This window comes from Pelobates fuscus, chromosome 10 (genome assembly GCF_036172605.1).
Source record: "Pelobates fuscus isolate aPelFus1 chromosome 10, aPelFus1.pri, whole genome shotgun sequence".
Taxonomy (NCBI): Eukaryota; Metazoa; Chordata; class Amphibia; order Anura; family Pelobatidae; genus Pelobates; species Pelobates fuscus.
The window spans coordinates 9762138-9780562 of record NC_086326.1 but is presented as its reverse complement, the minus strand read 5'-3'; the positions used below and the strand labels follow the sequence as shown (position 1 = coordinate 9780562).

General features: G+C 40.9%; 1 protein-coding gene across 1 annotated transcript in view; it reads left to right on the top strand.

The window, feature by feature from the left end:
* Positions 1–17486, top strand: part of NRAP (nebulin related anchoring protein) — a 77878-nt gene extending 60392 nt beyond the window's left edge. Inside the window, exons 32-42 of the mRNA XM_063434368.1 lie at positions 2304–2402; positions 3001–3105; positions 3187–3294; positions 3786–4097; positions 7008–7112; positions 9069–9167; positions 10008–10112; positions 10566–10673; positions 12954–13265; positions 14362–14508; positions 15611–17486. Coding sequence (XP_063290438.1) covers positions 2304–2402; positions 3001–3105; positions 3187–3294; positions 3786–4097; positions 7008–7112; positions 9069–9167; positions 10008–10112; positions 10566–10673; positions 12954–13265; positions 14362–14508; positions 15611–15712 — 1602 coding nt within the window. The 3' untranslated portion in view covers positions 15713–17486. The remainder of the gene's footprint in view (positions 1–2303; positions 2403–3000; positions 3106–3186; positions 3295–3785; positions 4098–7007; positions 7113–9068; positions 9168–10007; positions 10113–10565; positions 10674–12953; positions 13266–14361; positions 14509–15610) is intronic.
* The last annotated feature ends 939 nt before the right edge of the window (positions 17487–18425 follow it).

Below are 18425 nucleotides of genomic sequence, written 5' to 3'. Positions count from 1 at the left end.
TGCGCCGATGGTTCAGAGGGCTCAGGTGGTGGGTCCTTGGGTCGCCTTGTTGGTCTCTGCTTGGTTTTATTGCCGCGTTTACGGTCCCCCCCCCGGACCGGGGAGGGCGGGGTTTTTCTCGTGGGTAATTTGGGAAAGGAGGCAGGGGCGAGTGGTTGGATCTTCCGCCTTCTGGGGTCGAGGTTCGGTGGTCTGGCTCCGGTTACATGAAGGGGGTGTGGCTCCTCCTCATACGGGGCCAGCTGCCCCGCCTCATGGGGTACCAGGGGTTTTGTCATCCCTGGGTGGAATGACTTGGGTCGGTGGTGTTTTAGGACTTGGGTGCTCTTCGACCTGGACATGTTTCGCATTATGTTTCTTCCCCGAGGTTCTCAGGGGCTGGGCTGCGCGTATCGCCCTTTCCTGTTGGCAGTACACTCCGCAATGTGAGTGCCCTGGGGCGCTGCCGTCGGTCATCGGACTAGATGGGTTTCTAAGTTGTCGTGGCCATAACAAAATGACTAAACACATAACTGACGAAATGAATATATAAAAACATAAACACTTCCAGTTCGCCTTTTGGGTTTGGCTACATGTGGTTTAGTTATCTCAAGGGAAGGGTGCGCTTGCTGGAGGTCGGACTTGACCTCTGTTACTCTAGCGCTGCGTGAAGTGGTGGAACAGGCCATGGCTGGTTGTGGTGGGGTCCCCCGCTGATTTAGGCGTAAAACAGCGGGGTTGTGGCGGGGGTATGTCCTTGCCAATTGAGTTTGAGGTTACGTTTAAGTAGATGGAATGAGATGAACAAGTTTTTTTAAGGTCTCAAACCTCCCCTGCTCTAAAGGTTTAACTTTAGGTTGCCTGAGGTCTCGTGCCCATCGAGCGTGGATAAGGTCGGCTGATGGCAGGCATTGGAAGGATTTTTTATGACGAGGGGGGAGGTGAGAGGGAGTGGTGATTAGGAACCACTCCATGTTTTTATTGGCAAGGACGGTTGGGTCACTGTATAACACTATGGGTGGAGTTATATATGTATATATGTTAATTTATGCTTATTTATGTCTAATGTTTTGGTTACAGAAAAGAAGAGATTCAATAAATAAAGTTATGGATGTGTTATGCAGTAATTTAGTTGTGATAATAAATGCTGTGGCCTGTTTCATCCATACTAAGTGGTCTGTCGTTATTGGGGGGTTTAATGGGGTTAGAATTTGTTCTAGGCTGCATCGCGAGTCCCCACTACGTACATACAAGGCCCTGGGGAGATAGCGCAGCTAAGCGGACAAGGGCACATGTAGGAGTGTGGGGATAGATGCATGGGATTGGTTGGGAAGAGTCTGTGGGTGTGATTATGTTCTGTGTAAGACAGTGTGGGGGAGGTCTTACCTCAGTGCCACTTGGGATTCGGGCCAGCAAACAGCTTCCCTCCCGCCCACCCTATACTATATTTTGTCACAGCTAGCCGGGGGTATGTCCTTGCCAATTGAGTTTGAGGTTACGTTTAAGTAGATGGAATGAGATGAACAAGTTTTTTTAAGGTCTCAAACCTCCCCTGCTCTAAAGGTTTAACTTTAGGTTGCCTGAGGTCTCGTGCCCATCGAGCGTGGATAAGGTCGGCTGATGGCAGGCATTGGAAGGATTTTTTATGACGAGGGGGGAGGTGAGAGGGAGTGGTGATTAGGAACCACTCCATGTTTTTATTGGCAAGGACGGTTGGGTCACTGTATAACACTATGGGTGGAGTTATATATGTATATATGTTAATTTATGCTTATTTATGTCTAATGTTTTGGTTACAGAAAAGAAGAGATTCAATAAATAAAGTTATGGATGTGTTATGCAGTAATTTAGTTGTGATAATAAATGCTGTGGCCTGTTTCATCCATACTAAGTGGTCTGTCGTTATTGGGGGGTTTAATGGGGTTAGAATTTGTTCTAGGCTGCATCGCGAGTCCCCACTACGTACATACATGTATATTTTAGACCAAAAAGGTCAAACTGATGCCCATAAATGACTTGAAGAATGTATCCATTACAGCTTTTTTTGTCTGAAATGTTGCATTTATTGCGAATTTACTTTAAATTCTTGATAATTCACGCTGGTGACAAATCCTGGTAATTATATTCAGTAAGATATTTTTCAATGTTTCTAGCCCATCTTCCAGTTAAATCTAATGGTGTGATGATGATAATTTCAACATAATGACAAATGGTGTCAGGAGGGAGGTCGACGTTTTGCATTTGTTCATGTTATTAAAAAAGCATATGTTGGGCAGGTAACAGACAATATGTATTTTTATTGTGTTTAAATCCTTTTATTATAGCACAAATACCGGCAGCAGCCACATACGTTCAAGCACACGACTGTTACAGATTCCCTGGACCTTCTCCATGCAAAATTCAGTAACAAGATAACCAACGAGGTGAGATATTTGTGGGACTGTGTGACAAGTTGTGGCCAAACTGGGCTTCTCCACATGACTTGTGGAGTGTTGGTTAATGACCATTCGGTTTCAAATAAATAGATTTTTTTGTCCGAAATCCCGAACTCCAAAACACTATATGGACTAAACGTGAAACAAACGAAGCAGGGCAATGGGCAAAACTGTTTAAATTGGATAGTGATTCAGACTTTGGTCCGTGGTGCCAAATAAAATGCCATGGACTGTGAGAAGGTGCTGCTGGTTGCTTTAGACTGATGTTAGCCACCGCTGGCATTTCACTGGCCATATATGGTGGACGAGGACAATGACAATTATGACAACTATAGACCAGTAATGGTTAGTCCTGCCATCGTTATGAATGAGGACGCTGTTGGCAAACATCAGACATTTTCACAATTTAAAAAAAAAAAATCTAGTCTGGAAGGAATATGAACTAGGTTTTGGCACATTGTTGTCTGAGGTTTATGCGAGTTACTGTATAGTTTAGTAAAGGTTCCATACATTTCTAGAGTTCTATGGTATTCCTAACCTCAAAACAGTTACCAGTAACTCAGTATTTAATTGTCTTTTTGACTAGCGTTTGTACAAAGCTGCGGGAGAAGAGTCCCTGCACCATTACACCACTATTCTTGGACTGCCGGAACATATCAGAGCCAAATTAAATGCTGTGAACTTCAGTGATGTGAGTGTCCCATATATGTCTACACGTAGCAATCGCAATAATGCTTAATTATTTACATGATTTTTTACATGATTTTTGCAGATTAAATATAGGGAGTCTTGGCTGAACGCACGTGCTCAGGGTCACAAGCTGACTATGGAAGCCATGCAATTTCAAACCGCTAAGTCTTCTGGGAACATTGCAAGCGATGTGAGTATTGTATGAATAAAAACAAATTCTCTAAGTCCGTTATTCTTTGAGTATAATTTCATTGTCCTTGAATTTGAATTCTCACTTTGGTGAATAGCCCTGCAAACAATTGTCTACATTGAACAAGCTTGCTGAAATTCCTGCAGGAATTGCCATTTACCATTTACTCCCGAGTGCTCTGGGTACTGAATAAGAGCTGTGTCTGTTTGCTGTGTGTCCCACCTATTATAGTGGCCCAAACCGCCCTTGTATGAGCACACGCTACTGATTGTCTGGTTATCCTAGGGCGACACAGTGCAGTATAAATACATCTTTATAGAGAGCATATGTTGTGTAAATATAAACACCAGACATGTTCCACCACAAGCATGTACCTCACTCCTCAACTCTTCGTTGTGTATTAATTTGTGGATAAATGTAGAATAATATGGTTTATGGTTGAGTTGTGTCGGCCACGTGTTTGTGTGACCGTTTCTTTTTTTTATATCCAGTGCAAATACAAACACAACTATCTATCGGAGAAAGGGAAGCACATTGGGGCCAGGAGTATTTTAGATGACCCGAAGATGCTGCACTGTCAGCGCATGGCCAAGTTACAGAGTGAGCAGCAGTACAGAAAGGAATCTCACCACCTTCGCTCTCATTATCACCTGCCGATGGACATGGTCAATCTAGTCCATGCTAAGAGGGCCCAGGCGCTAGCCAGCGACCAAGACTACAAAATAAAGCTGCACGAGTACACTGCGGAGCCTGAGGATGTGAGACTGCTGTGCGCCAAGAGAGCTCATCTGCTGCAGAGTGAGGTGGGTGAATGACGATGAATGGGGTTATATTTAAAGAACACTGCGCCAAAGTTCCACACATGCAACAAATAGTGCATTGGTTTCCATGGTGACTGCTTCACTTTTCAGTCCTTAATCCAGAAGCGCTCTGTATACTGTATATACATATAATTATCTCCACTGGAAATGGAAGTGCTACCAGGAACACGCAGATTTGATTATAATGAGATCCCCATGTGGTATACATTCGTACTTTACAGAAAAGTGAAAAATCCTATTTTAGAGGTAAAATATGGGGATTGAGCTATTTGTCAGCATCATGCTGACATCAATCCTATGTCAGATGACCTAAAAGGAATATTCGGCTTTGCTTTCTATTAGTAGAATCTCTGAAAAAAAAACCTGACGCAGATAATGTTTTTAAAAATCCAGAAAGCCCTGGTTTCATTTGTCCCACAGCATTCACTCACACTGCACTTATTGGGGAACCTCACTTTTATTGGGGAACCTCACTTCTAGGTGCACCAGAGAGAGCAAACCCAATCACAAGGTGGGGTGGTGGACTGAGCGTATATCAATATCAGCAAATCATCCGATAGGGACCATGAGTGGTTCTGGGTTTCAATATTCCCGTTCAATCTAATCTAAATCTTATTATTCTCTGTACTAGTAACTAATTCACTTTTATAAAGAGTATTATTGGTTGGTAATTGCTAAAAGCAGCTGTAACGTTACAATCCCGCCTGTTGTATATTGTTACCGTCGGATGTTACTATTATTGAAGGAAATGAGGTCACATGACAGTTTGTATGTTCGTTTACGTGAAATAAAGACAGAACGATCAGGATTCTTATTATTAATTAAGAACCTTCAAAATAATAAAACAAAAAGAATTCTAGATGCCCAGCAGAAACAAGGCCGTCTTGTACTGTGATTCATGTTAATTCACCAGAGGAGCTGCTCTCATATCAGACACGATGCATTATTCACCGTCGTGTACTGCCAACAAATGCAAACACTTCCACTTGACAGCTTGATGTGCATAGAAAATGAATAAGATTGAATTCAATTATTAATTCAGATCAAAGAGACTCTTTATAGCTCTAATCATCGTAGATTGAAATATATAATGCAGAAAGTGCATATCACACGCTTTAAATATGGTTGAAAACTGTAGCGTGTGGCGTGTTTTTCATTGTACTGCGAGCCTGACCCTTACATCCACTGAGGGCGGCTTCAATAAAGATAAATTAGGAAAGGGAAACGAACAAAAACAGAAATTAACTTCGAACTTGTATTTACTTCCTTTTTACCTTGTTTTTATGTTTTCATCATATTTAAATTGATCTGTCTGCCTCTTTAATAATATATCTAATGTCTCGAATCTTTGTAACCTATCAAGTCTGTCTGTCTCTGTCTGACTATATGTCTGTCTATTGTTCTATGAATGTATTTATCTAAATATCCATCTAATCTCTCAAATCTTTGCAATCTATCTAGTCTGTCTGTCTGACTGTCTATACGTCTGTCTATTGATCTATTACCTTCCATCTAATGTCTTTGGAAATAAATCTATCACACAGACAGCTGCTTAAACCTCCATAGGAAAAGTCTGACCCTGACGAGCAGGATACTTAGAACAGTCGCCTATTACCATACATTTGAGGCGGTTGCTGGACGCCATACCTAGATTCATGCAAAGGGTAAACCAGAATGAGCCAAGGTCTCAGGGATCCATAAAAATTATAGAACAAGCTCAAGGGATACGGGAAAACGAGGACTAGCAGGGTCACAATACCAAAAGACAAAAAGTATACAATGACTCACTCTGAGGTACACAAAGGGAACCACAACACGACCGCAATCTGTGGTGAGGGTTAATGTAGGCTTTAAAAAGCCCTCATCGGCTGGTGTCTTTCCTGCAAAAATGAAACGAACAGGTATGGAGTCACTTGGATGAAGTACAATGTCCGACATCAGTCATGATGCCAGAATTTTACATAGTGTCACGGTGGGCAGCATGGGGACACAAAGCAGGGACATCAGGAGATATCGTGAGAATCAACAGTCAGTGTCTGCATTTTTCCAAAGTTACCTAAATTAGAGGATTTCTGAGGAAAACTGTACTGTTACACTGCATCACAAGGAACACTGTAGTATTCATCTGTAACCCCTAGGAGGCAGACTAATAGTTCTCAATGCACAGCGATGGTCTAGGGCAGGGATAGGCAACCTTCGGCCCTCCAGATGTTGTGGACTACATCCCCCATAATTCTCTTACACCCATAATGCTGGCAAAGCATCATGGGAGGTGTAGTCCAAAACATCTGGCATGCCGAAGGTTGCCTATGCCTGGTCTAGGGTTTTGCCACTAACTACATTGGTGCAGAACTGAGAAATATCGATATCCTGAGCTGTTGCTATACCTTGAGGACGAGCTAAGGATCCCTATGGTCTAACACACACACACAGGGTCATTCCATAAAATGTGAAATGTCAGGATTGAAAGTGGATTTAAAATGTTAGGTAAAAGTATGTAAACTGAAGACGTGCCTGAAAGTTCAACTGCTACTTCAACTAACAACTCTTACACGTATACAACGTGTGTGTGTATGATGGTGTATGTATACGTTTATAAATGTATATACTGTTTTGGACTACAATGAGATGTATTTTTTTATCCATTCATGTTCTCAGTAAATATGTCACTGAAGGTTGTTTTGCTGTCACTTGAAGATGAATATTCATCCCCCTTCGCGTTTCATTTTCTCTAGAGTATAGTGCAGATTCTAGGCTCTCTATTATTAAACAATACTGATTGTCTTACCTGTAAGAACAGATTTATCACTCGTTTGATGGATTCTCCACAAGGAGCTGTAAAAATACAAAGCTGTGATTAATTATCAATAAAGATTTTTTTCTCTTTCACAGTCACGGTACAAATCGGACTTAAACTTCATGAGGGGAGTGGGCTGGCAGGCTGCTGGATCCCCTCACATTGAAAGCGTGAAGAAGGCTGGCGAGCTTATTAGTGAGGTATTTCTGTAGAGGATATAAACGTGTGGCATATCGTCATTGTGTCACTTGATGTGAACTCTGACCCCAAGCAGCAGTTTAAAGTCAAACTAATATTAAAAATACATGTAGATTTATTGTAGCAGGTGTTGGGCAGCCATTCGGTTTAAGAGATGGTGATGTTTATTTATGGTGTTGGGGAGTCATTCAGTTTAAGAGATGGTAAGGTTTATTTATGGTGTTGGGGGCCATTCAGTTTAGGAGATGATGAGGTTTATTTATGGTGTTGGGGAGCTATTCAGTTTAAGAGATGGTGAGGTTTATTTATGGTGTTGGGGAGCCATTCGGTTTAATAGATGTTAAGGTTTATTTATGGTATTGGGGAGCCATTCGGTTTAAGAGATGGCGAGGTTTATTTATGGTGTTAGGGAGCTATTCGGTTTAGGAGATGGTGAGGTTTATTTATGGTGTTGGGGAGCTATTCGGTTTAAGAGATGGTGAGCTTTATTTATGGTATTGGGGAGCCATTCAGTTTAAGAGATGGTGAGGTTTATTTATGGTGTTGGGGAGCCATTCAGTTTAAGAGATGGTGAGGTTTATTTATTGTGTTGGGGAGCCATTCGGTTTAAGAGATGGTGAGGTTTATTTATGGTGTTGGGGAGCCATTCAGTTTAAGAGATGGTGAGGTTTATTTATGGTGTTGGGGAGCCATTCAGTTTAGGAGATGGTGAGGTTTATTTATTGTGTTGGGGAGCCATTCGGTTTAAGAGATGGTGAGGTTTATTTATGGTGTTGGGGAGCTATTTGGTTGAATAGATGGTGAGGTTTATTTATTGTGTTGGGAAACCATTTGGTTTAAGAGATGGCGTGGTTTATTTATGGTGTTGGGGAGCCATTCGGTTTAAGAGATGGTAAGGTTTATTTATGGTGTTGGGGGCCATTCAGTTTAGGAGATGATGAGGTTTATTTATGGTGTTGGGGAGCCATTCGGTTTAAGAGATGGTGAGGTTTATTTATGGTGTTGGAGAGCCATTCGATTTAGGAGATGGTGAGGTTTATTTATGGTTTTGGGAAACCATTCAGTTTAAGAGATGGTGAGGTTTGTTTATGGTGTTGGGGAGCCATTCGGTTTAGAAGATGGGGAGGTTTATTTATGGTGTTGGAGAGCCATTCTGTTTAGGAGATGGTGAGGTTTATTTATGGTGTTGGGAAACCATTCGGTTTAAGAAATGGTGAGGTTTATTTTTGGTGTTGGGGAGCCATTCGGTTTAGAAGATGGGGAGGTTTATTTATGGTGTTGGTGAGGTTTATTTATGGTTGTTGTATAGTTCCAGCCATCTCCTCTGCCATCAGTGTGTAAGTAAAGAATAACTGGAAATAATAAAAGGAAATAATGAACACATAGCTGCTCTTTAAATGGGACAAAACCTGTCTACGTTGGGAAGAGCTATTACAATATTTATATTTTCACTGTTTTCTTATATTGCGTGGAGTTAAGTTAACGGTAGAAACCACTGTACTATTCCATGGGAGAATAGAAATAAAAAAAAACATAGAAGAAAATAAAAGGCCCATCACATAGACACAATTAATTTGAAAATATTATATGATCCTGTCCCACAGGGCTTACGATCTATTCTAGACCTATGATCTACTGTGTGCTTTTAAGTTGATTCAGCATGCAGTTTATGGATCTGTGTCTTCCATTTACTAAAGATACAGTGTTTGAATTATTAAATTCCAAACAGAGAGCAGGATAAATACAGAAAATGTAACATATATGACTGTGGACTGTAGAAGCCGAATGTCTCTATATGGTTGTGTGTCCTTGTTCTGTCTTGCTTTATAAAGTGTTGGGTGTGTTGCAAAGTGTTTTGTGATAGATCAATGCCAGAGAATTAGGGTAAATCTAATAAAACAGGCTTGATAATAAAATGCCGAATATCTGAGTTTAATATGATTTTATTATATGTGTAGACCAAATATCGTCAGAATCCTGGCTCAATGACTTTCACCACAGTGGTAGATTCCCCAGATCTCCTCCACGCAAAGAACAGCTACCTCCAGTGCAATGAGGTAAGAAAAAGATCATTCACATTAGCTAGATTATATACGGTAACTCATCCTGTAGAGCCTGGACACCCAAGGAGTTGGTCCTCTGAGCAGTAGGCTCATCAGTATGAAAGCCAGGCTCCATACAATAACAGTGTTGGATGGTCATTACTATATTTCATGTATCTTGTGTGCAAAAGCAATTTACAATGACAATTATTTATAGCACCAACATATTTCGTTGCCCTGTACATTGAAAACAAGACAAACATTTAATTCTAACAAAACGTGTTACAGCATGGGAGTCCAACCTTTTGGCTTCCCTGAGCCGCAATGAAGAGGAATTTTCTTGGTCCACCCTTCAGATATATAATATAGTTTATTTATGTAAGTAATACAACATTAAAGCCCTTTTAGTATATTTGTATTTTTGTATAATTTGTATATTTCAATTGTTCTCCCTGGTGGCCACTGGTTGCTGCTATGATGGGATCGCTGTGCTCTTACTGCACAGGTTCTTTGCGCGCCTACTACTACAACATTTCAAATAAACTGCGCACTACCGATTCTTGGTCTTGGCCTGGTCCTCTTGTCCTATGAGATAATTCTGTTAACATCAATCAACAATTATTTTGGTCAGTTGATGGGTGGCCCCTTCCTCTAATTACATATTTCCTGTAAAAATAAAACCACCTGGCCATTGCACATTACATGTGGCACTTTTTAAAAGACACGTTAAGATTTCGTAGTTTCCTATTTCAGATAATGCTCCGTCTATGTGTTTAGTTGTGACATGTTGTAAGGAAGTGCTGGCTTTGCGGAAGTCCATCCATAGATGTTCTGTTTCTGTCTGTCTTTTTGCAGAGATTGTACAAGTTGGGAGACTCTGATGCAATTCACAGGTCGTCATTGCCTCCTGATCACCCAGACTTTCTAAGAGCTCGCATCAATGCATCTCAGATAAGTGACGTAAGTGGAATTAACCATTTCTGTAGTGCTATTGGTGATAGATGTGGCAAGTCCGTTTCTGTTCTTCATTTGCTACTGTCTGGGACCTTGATTTAATCTTAGCTCATACCATGGGTCATAATCTGGAAATTAACACGCAAGGAAGCACTGCAGTAGAAACCATGGTTGGCTGCTGGCACTGTTATGCATGATGTGGTTGCTGGCTATTACATACATGTCGTGGTTGGTTGGTGGCTATGTCATACATTTGCTAGGTTGTTAGCACTGTAATGCATGACGTTGTTGCTGGCTATGCTATACATGTCATGGTTGGTTGGTGGCTATGTTATACATGTTGTGGTTGGTTGGTGGCAATGGTATACATCGTCACTGCTTTCCTACAATTTCTGTTCTGATGGTATTCATATTGTGGTTGGTGGCAATGTTATACACCAAGATCTTCTCCAATTCTAGAAAGCTTACAGGACATTGTCGGAACAGTCCCGGGCGGCTGGCTATGACCTGAGATTGGATGCCATCCCGTTCCAGACTGCCAAGGCTTCCAGAGAGATTGCTAGTGATGTAAGTTTGTATATCCTTGATGAATGTGTATAACTTTAATTCCAAACTTGAAATATTTGAGCAATGTTTGATTATATGAACGTATGTCTAAAACTTGGGCAACACATTCTGTTTCTGAAACATGGCTAAAGCCACAACAGCTGCTGCTCCTCTTGATTTTTTTGACTACATTTGCCAATGGAATCCATAAAGCATTGTTCCAACTTATTTGATTGAGAACACAATGTACATTGCTATACGGTACAAGTAAGGCCAGTAAGGTTTGTCATGTATAAATAGGGGCATAAATTCTCGGGATAAAAATATAATTTTGCCTCTTTATAAATCGCTGGTAAGACCACACCTGGAGAAAGTGCAGAGACAAGCTACAAAATTGCCTTTTTTTTTGGATCAGCAGCAAAAACATTTTAGTTATGAAGAAAGGTTAAGAAATTAAAATCTCTTCAGTTTAGAAAAACGGCGCCTCAGAGGGGATATGATAACATTATACAAATATATTTGGGGCCAGTATAAACCTTTATCTGGAAATCTATTCATAAACAGGGCTATACATAGGACACAAGGTCACACATTTAGGCTGGAAGAAAGGATATTTCATCTTAGGCAAAGAAAAGGTTTTTTTTACAGTAAGAGCAATAAGGATATGGAATTCTCTGCCTGAAGAGGTGTTTTTTTCAGATTCCATACAGATGTTTAAACTGCAATTGGATAAATACTTCCAAAAACGGACCATTTTGCTCACCAGAGGTTAAAAAACGTTTAGGCGATATTCCCCTTTCCAGATGCACAGGCAGCTACTGTAAGCACCAATCTCCCGAACTGAAAACACAGGAACACTGGAAACAGCCGAACAGGAAAACCATACAAAAGGGTTACACTCCTGGCAGTCAGCATACAATCTAATTCCCCCAATAATGAGACAGCACTTCGTTTTGAGGGTTAAGCAGAATCTCTTTAATGGCACCAAAAGAACCTTCTTTTATGATAGTTTCCCTTAGGTAGGACCACCCACAGGGTGTTACAAAATAACCAATTATGCACGTACATTACAGAAGACACTCCCAGCATTTACACACAAAATCCTCCCCTCTGCCTGTGATACAATTATGTTTCACAATGGTTTAACATAATTATAACAGTAAAAATACAGTTTTTCCACATACCCTGCAACTTTAAAACCATACATCCAATATCCATAAACTCAGCATACTTTAAACATAAACACTCTCAAAAATCATACCAATCCCTCCAGTGGATAAAAAGATAGCCGGAAGTCCTTTATGACCGACTGCAAGCACATTTTCCTGCCCAAAACAGTTCCATAGATTTGGGCTGTGCGGTCGGTCAATTTCCTGCAGAAAAATGGCTAAGTCCCCTTCGAAGGCACGAACAGGTCCGTTCGTGCTAATAGCACATTACAACAGGATGTTCGAATTGTCGAACGTACTTCGACTTTAACCGAAGTGTCGAAGTGGAGCCGACGGTAAGGGTCAGCGGTATTCGTGTATTTGCGTAGCCGATTTTAGTTCCACAGATTCTTTAGCATTCACCTCTGACCACGTTCGACTAACTTAAAATGGCTGCCGCCAGGTGTTCGAAGTGCCAATTTAAAAGTACAAACCCTTTCTTTGGGAGTTAAAGGGCCAGCAGCAGCACACCAAAAATCCATTCTGCCCAAATCTTGTAATTAAAGGGCCACATCTTCCTGGGCCATAGTCAGAAGGCAAGAGGCGTGCAAGCAGCCCCCTCCAAGGACACGTGGCGAGGTCGGTTTCACCACAATAACATATAGGGATATAATTTCTAATTAGTAGGGTAATAGCTGCTTGATCCAAGGAGACATCTGACGGCTATTCTGGGGTCAAGAAGGAATTTTTTCCTAATTTGTTGCAAAATTGGAAGCGCATAAGACTAGGTTTTTTGCCTTCTTTTGGATCAAAAGCAAAAACATATCTGAGGAAGGCTTAACTTGATGGACGCAAGTCTCTTTTCAGCTATGTAACTATGTAACAAGGATTTCTGTACATTTTCAAGAGGAATGGATAACACACAACAGTGGAGAAATTGTGCCAGTGAGTTTTGCAGTTTTTGTTTCTGCTTGACATTTTTAGTCACTATCATTACCTTTCCTGGGTGAGGCTCTCGACACCTTAACTCATTGATCTCATTCATTTCATAGGTTCCAATAATTTTCTTGGCTTTCGTTTTCCTCTTTCTTTATTTGAATTTTCCATGGATGTAGTCAAGTCAGTTGTCTTATTATCCCTTTCTCTTTTTTAGTTCCGCTACAAAGAAGCCTTTGTTAAGGATAAGGGTCATCAGATTGGATTCCGCAGCATTTCTGATGACCCTAAGGCCATGCACGCTATGAGGGTCAGCAAAATGCAGAGTGACAAAGAATACAAAAGACTTTCTAAACAGGGCAGAGCAAACGTCAGGACCCACCTTGACCAACCCAGGTTCATCCAGGCCAAAAAGAGTCAACAGCAAGCCAGTAATGTCAACTATCGTCAGCACCTTCACCAGTACACATGTGACCCTCAACAACTCAATCTGAAGCATGCCAAACAAGCGCACAGTCTGCAGAGCGATGTGAGTATACACAATGTAACGAGACATTAAACAATGTCACTGCATTCCACTTACTATTGACTTCTCAATAAACTAATTATTCAAAGATTGAGTTTAGATCAACCAGCTTAAAAGCGCAGGTGCCACATCATTCCATAAAAAACAAAAATGGTGTGTGAGGCATCAACAGGATAGTGGAGAGCAAGCTTGCAAATAATTTACCACGGAACCATTCCCCACGTGCCACATAAATTGATGGTAGATGGTTCTCTTTGCAAGTCTTGGTTATTGGTAATTAAGTCACACAAATTTACCAACGCGCTCTTTATAATCAGTTTCCCATTTTTTCTTTTATTTAAAATTGATCAAAAATACAGGTAACAAATTTCATGGTCTGTGTATTTTGTATCAATTTCTGCTCAGCTCGAGTTCTTTTTCATATCAGATCTTCATTTCAGATATTCTTTTGTGATCATTAAAGTCAATAGGACTGACAGAGCACCCAAAGGCCTTATTAGTACCACTAAAATATGATATAGCCAAAATGAGCTAGCTCATGGCTAGTACTGGTCAGGAAAGTATTCAGCTGGGCACCCTGGCCCTATTTGGAGTGCCTGTAATTCTAGTTGCTCTAAGAGTGGCAAACGATTAGTCTCATTATTGAATATCTGGTAACGACTGATGGCAGTTAATTAGAACAGGTGCAATTTCATGTCTGAGTGACCTAATGGAAGGCTAATAAATGAATATCTGCAGCCTACTTATCTTTCCATAGTTATCTTATTATCAGGTCAGAGAATAAACCTCCACAGTCTTTCTCAAGCTTGACAAAGACCATGTAGGTCGAAAAGCTGTGTGACATTGGGCTCCAATAAATTGCAGTTTCTGAACCTCAGAGTGCCTAAACCTTTTTGTTCTTTATACATACTGTTATTGGGACGTGGTGCTGAGTCCCGGTTTGGTTGCACCCTGGCTTAGAGTGATGGGATAGAGTGCAGTTCCATATTGTTTCTTGAAGAGAATAGACCCCTGACCCAATAACTATTTGTATCCATTATTATTATCCATTATAGCGACCAGAATGTGATGCCCTTTGTCCTATCTGCTTTTACTCCAGGTGAAATACAAATCAGATCTGAATTGGATGAAGGGCATTGGTTGGACCCCACCCGGCTACTACAAGGTGGAACTGGCACGTAGGGCAGCGGAATTGGCAAACACAGAAGATGAGCCAGATTTTAGCATGGAATCTGAACATTTCATAGTATGTATTATGTGACTTGGATAGCGGATGTTCTAGCTCTGTCTACGTCTTGTTGTCTAAGTATCAGGGTGAACTATAGGGGTGGATTTACTTTATCTGCAACTTCCATGGATTCTCTTTAAAGTCGCCCACCCAACTAGTTTGTTAACAGTGTGCATGTCCGTAATGGGATCCCACCCTGTCAATCAGCCGCTCACCCAGTCACAAACTGCACAAGTCACTTTCAGCCACACACCCAGTCACATTCATTTAGCCACACACTGTGTTGCATACACACACACTCACACTCAGTCACACACCCAGTCACATTCATTTAGCCACACACCGTGTTGCATACACACACAGTCACACTCAGCCACACACCCAGTCACATTCATTTAGCCACACACCCAGTCACATACCTCGATACAGTCCCACTCAGTAGCACACCCAGTCACATACCTCGATACAGTCCCACTCAGTAACACACCCAGTCACATACCTCGATACAGTCCCACTCAGTAACACACCCAGTCACATACCTCGATACAGTCCCACTCAGTAACACACCCAGTCACATACCTCGATACAGTCCCACTCAGTAGCACACCCAGTCACATACCTCGATACAGTCCCACTCAGTAACACACCCAGTCACATACCTCGATACAGTCCCACTCAGTAGCACACCCAGTCACATACCTCGATACAGTCCCACTCAGTAACACACCCAGTCACATACCTCGATACAGTCCCACTCAGTAGCACACCCAGTCACATACCTCGATACAGTCCCACTCAGTAACACACCCAGTCACATACCTCGATACAGTCCCACTCAGTAACACACCCAGTCACATACCTCGATACAGTCACACTCAGTAACACACCCAGTCACATACCTCCTTTTTGTTACATACAAGCATGCACCTAGTCCCATTCACGCCACCCACTGACTTGCATAGATTTATAAAACAATGAAGACAATTTCACCTACCAGCCCGACAGCTATTATGCACAATCTCACAGACAGTTCATATAATATGTCTGGGTTTAGTGTATTTTGAGCATAGGCTTTGCAATATGTTAAGCATATTGATTGATTGATTTTTTTCTCTCCAAGAACCAGAGGGCGCCTGACTCTTTACAGCAGAGTGGGGTGAATCTGGATGCTTCAGAGATCCTGCAAGTCAAACGGAAGAAAATGCTACCTATGAGAAAATAAATGTGGGCGGCACCAGTGCAATAAAAATGCAACACATTGCTTTAACCCTTTACTGGATGTGACATATAACACGAATATCGACAAAACGCGATTTAACCCTTTAATGGGTGTGACATATAACACGAAGATTGACAATACGCGATTTAACCCTTTACTGGATGTGACGTATAACATGAATATCGACAATACACGATTTAACCCTTTACTGGATGTGTTGTATAACATGAATATCGACAATACGCGATTTAACCCTTTACTGGATGTGACGTATAACATGAATATTGACAATACGCGATTTAACCCTTTACTGGATGTGACGTATAACATGAATATCGACAATACGCGATTTAACCCTTTACTGGATGTGACGTATTACATGAATATCGACAATACACGATTTAACCCTTTACTGGATGTGACGTATAACACGAATATCGACAATACGCGATTTAACCCTTTACTGGATGTGACGTATAACACGAATATCGACAATACGCGATTTAACCCTTTACTGGATGTGACATATAACACGAATATCGACAATACGCGATTTAACCCTTTACTGGATGTGACATATAACACGAATATCGACAATACACGATTTAACCCTTTACTGGATGTGATGTATAACATAATAAATCGACAATACGTAATTTAACCCTTTACTGGATGTGACATATAACACGAATATCGACAATACGCGGTTTAACCCTTTACTGGATGTGATGTGTTTCAGAGCTAATGGCTCACTTCAAGCTGATATAATTCTATTTGTTTACTTGTTAAATGCAGATTTCTCTGCACTTTATTAGCCTCTTCCTTGCAGCCATGTTTAGAATATTCCCGAATTCCTGCGTCCCCTGCACCATTAGTTCTGACACCTTCAGTTAAAATGCTGCGTGTCTGCACAGTCTGCGATTTCTTACACCTAAAATGTGTGATCAGTTTTTCTTCCATAGAATCTAAATAGCAAATGGATTTTAGAAAGCTTATTACAATGGTTTAATGTATCTCTTTAGTAACGTTATCTGCTCACAATTAACATATTAAGAACAGCGCAGTACGTGGTCCGTTATATCCAAACACGGCCGAAAATCACAGAAAGACCTTAATTGTCAGGGTATTCACTGGTCTCTTTCACTGGAGATCTTACGGCTTGCGTACATCCTGTAGGTTATCTCTGAATACCTTATAGTCTGTTGCTGTTCTTTATGACACACAATAATCAATGGAGAATCTGCGGCCAAGGCTTTCATTAACTAACATCTCCCCGTATTTCAATGGTCACTTATAGTTATTGGTGTGCCAGAACGTACGGCAACATTTACAACATTTTAAATAATGTAATGACCAACTAGCAGCAATAAGAAATGTAATTTAGTTAAAAATAGAGACGATTGGCTCCGCTCCTACAGAGGGACTGATCCCTAAAATGAGCTTAGGGAGTATGATTATAATATATCAATGCCATGGCTTGGAAAATGATTAAATAGCACTTTGTAGATCAGGTTGTGTAGTTATCTTGTTTTCTTATAAAAAAATAAATATATATTATGCCCCTGTAATCCGTATCAGAACATGATCAAATGATTGTGCAACAATTCTGTCTTTGGGGATTCTAGTCAAGCAAATATAATGTTTACTTTATCTGTTACTTTGTTGTATAGAGCATTAACACAGAGCGACTGGCTGGTTCAGTTTTGTACCAGAACAAATCATTTAATTTCTAAACTGTGGATGTGTTTGTACTGAATATAATAAATGGATATTGATTTCTGTTGTTTTCTGTTCCCTCGTTTACTGGAACCTCTGCATTAACTTCCCCACGTTCCTTCACATACTAATCCTTCCATTCGTTGTACACTCAGTGATAACTGGCCTACATTCCTTCACATACTAATCCTTCCATTCATTGTACACTCAGTGATAACTGGCCTACATTCCTTCACATACTAATCCTTCCATTCGTTGTACACTCAGTGATAACTGGCCTACATTCCTTCACATACTAATCCTTCCATTCGTTGTACACTCAGTGATAACTGGCCCACATTCCTTCACATACTAATCCTTCCATTCGTTGTACACTCAGTGATAACTGGCCCACATTCCTTCACATACTAATCCTTCCATTCGTTGTACACTCAGTGATAACTGGCCCACATTCCTTCACATACTAATCCTTCCATTCGTTGTACACTCAGTGATAACTGGCCCACATTCCTTCACATACTAATCCTTCCATTCGTTGTACACTCAGTGATAACTGGCCTACATTCCTTCACATACTAATCCTTCCATTCGTTGTACACTCAGTGATAACTGGCCTACATTCCTTCACATACTAATCCCTCCATTCGTTGTACACTCAGTGATAACTGGCCTACATTCCTTCACATACTAATCCTTCCATTCGTTGTACACTCAGTGATAACTGCCCCACATTCCTTCACATACTAATCCCTCCATCCGTTGTACACTCAGCATTAACTTCCCCACGTTCCTTCACATACTAATCCCTCCATTCATTGTATGCTCAGTGATAACTGCCCGACATTCCTTCACATACTAATCCTTCAATTCATCGTATGCTCAGTGCTAATTTCCCCACATTCCTTCACGTACTAATCCTTCCATTCATTGTACGCTCAGTGATAACTGTCTCACACTTCTTCACACACCAATTCTTTCATTCATTGTGTACTCAATAACT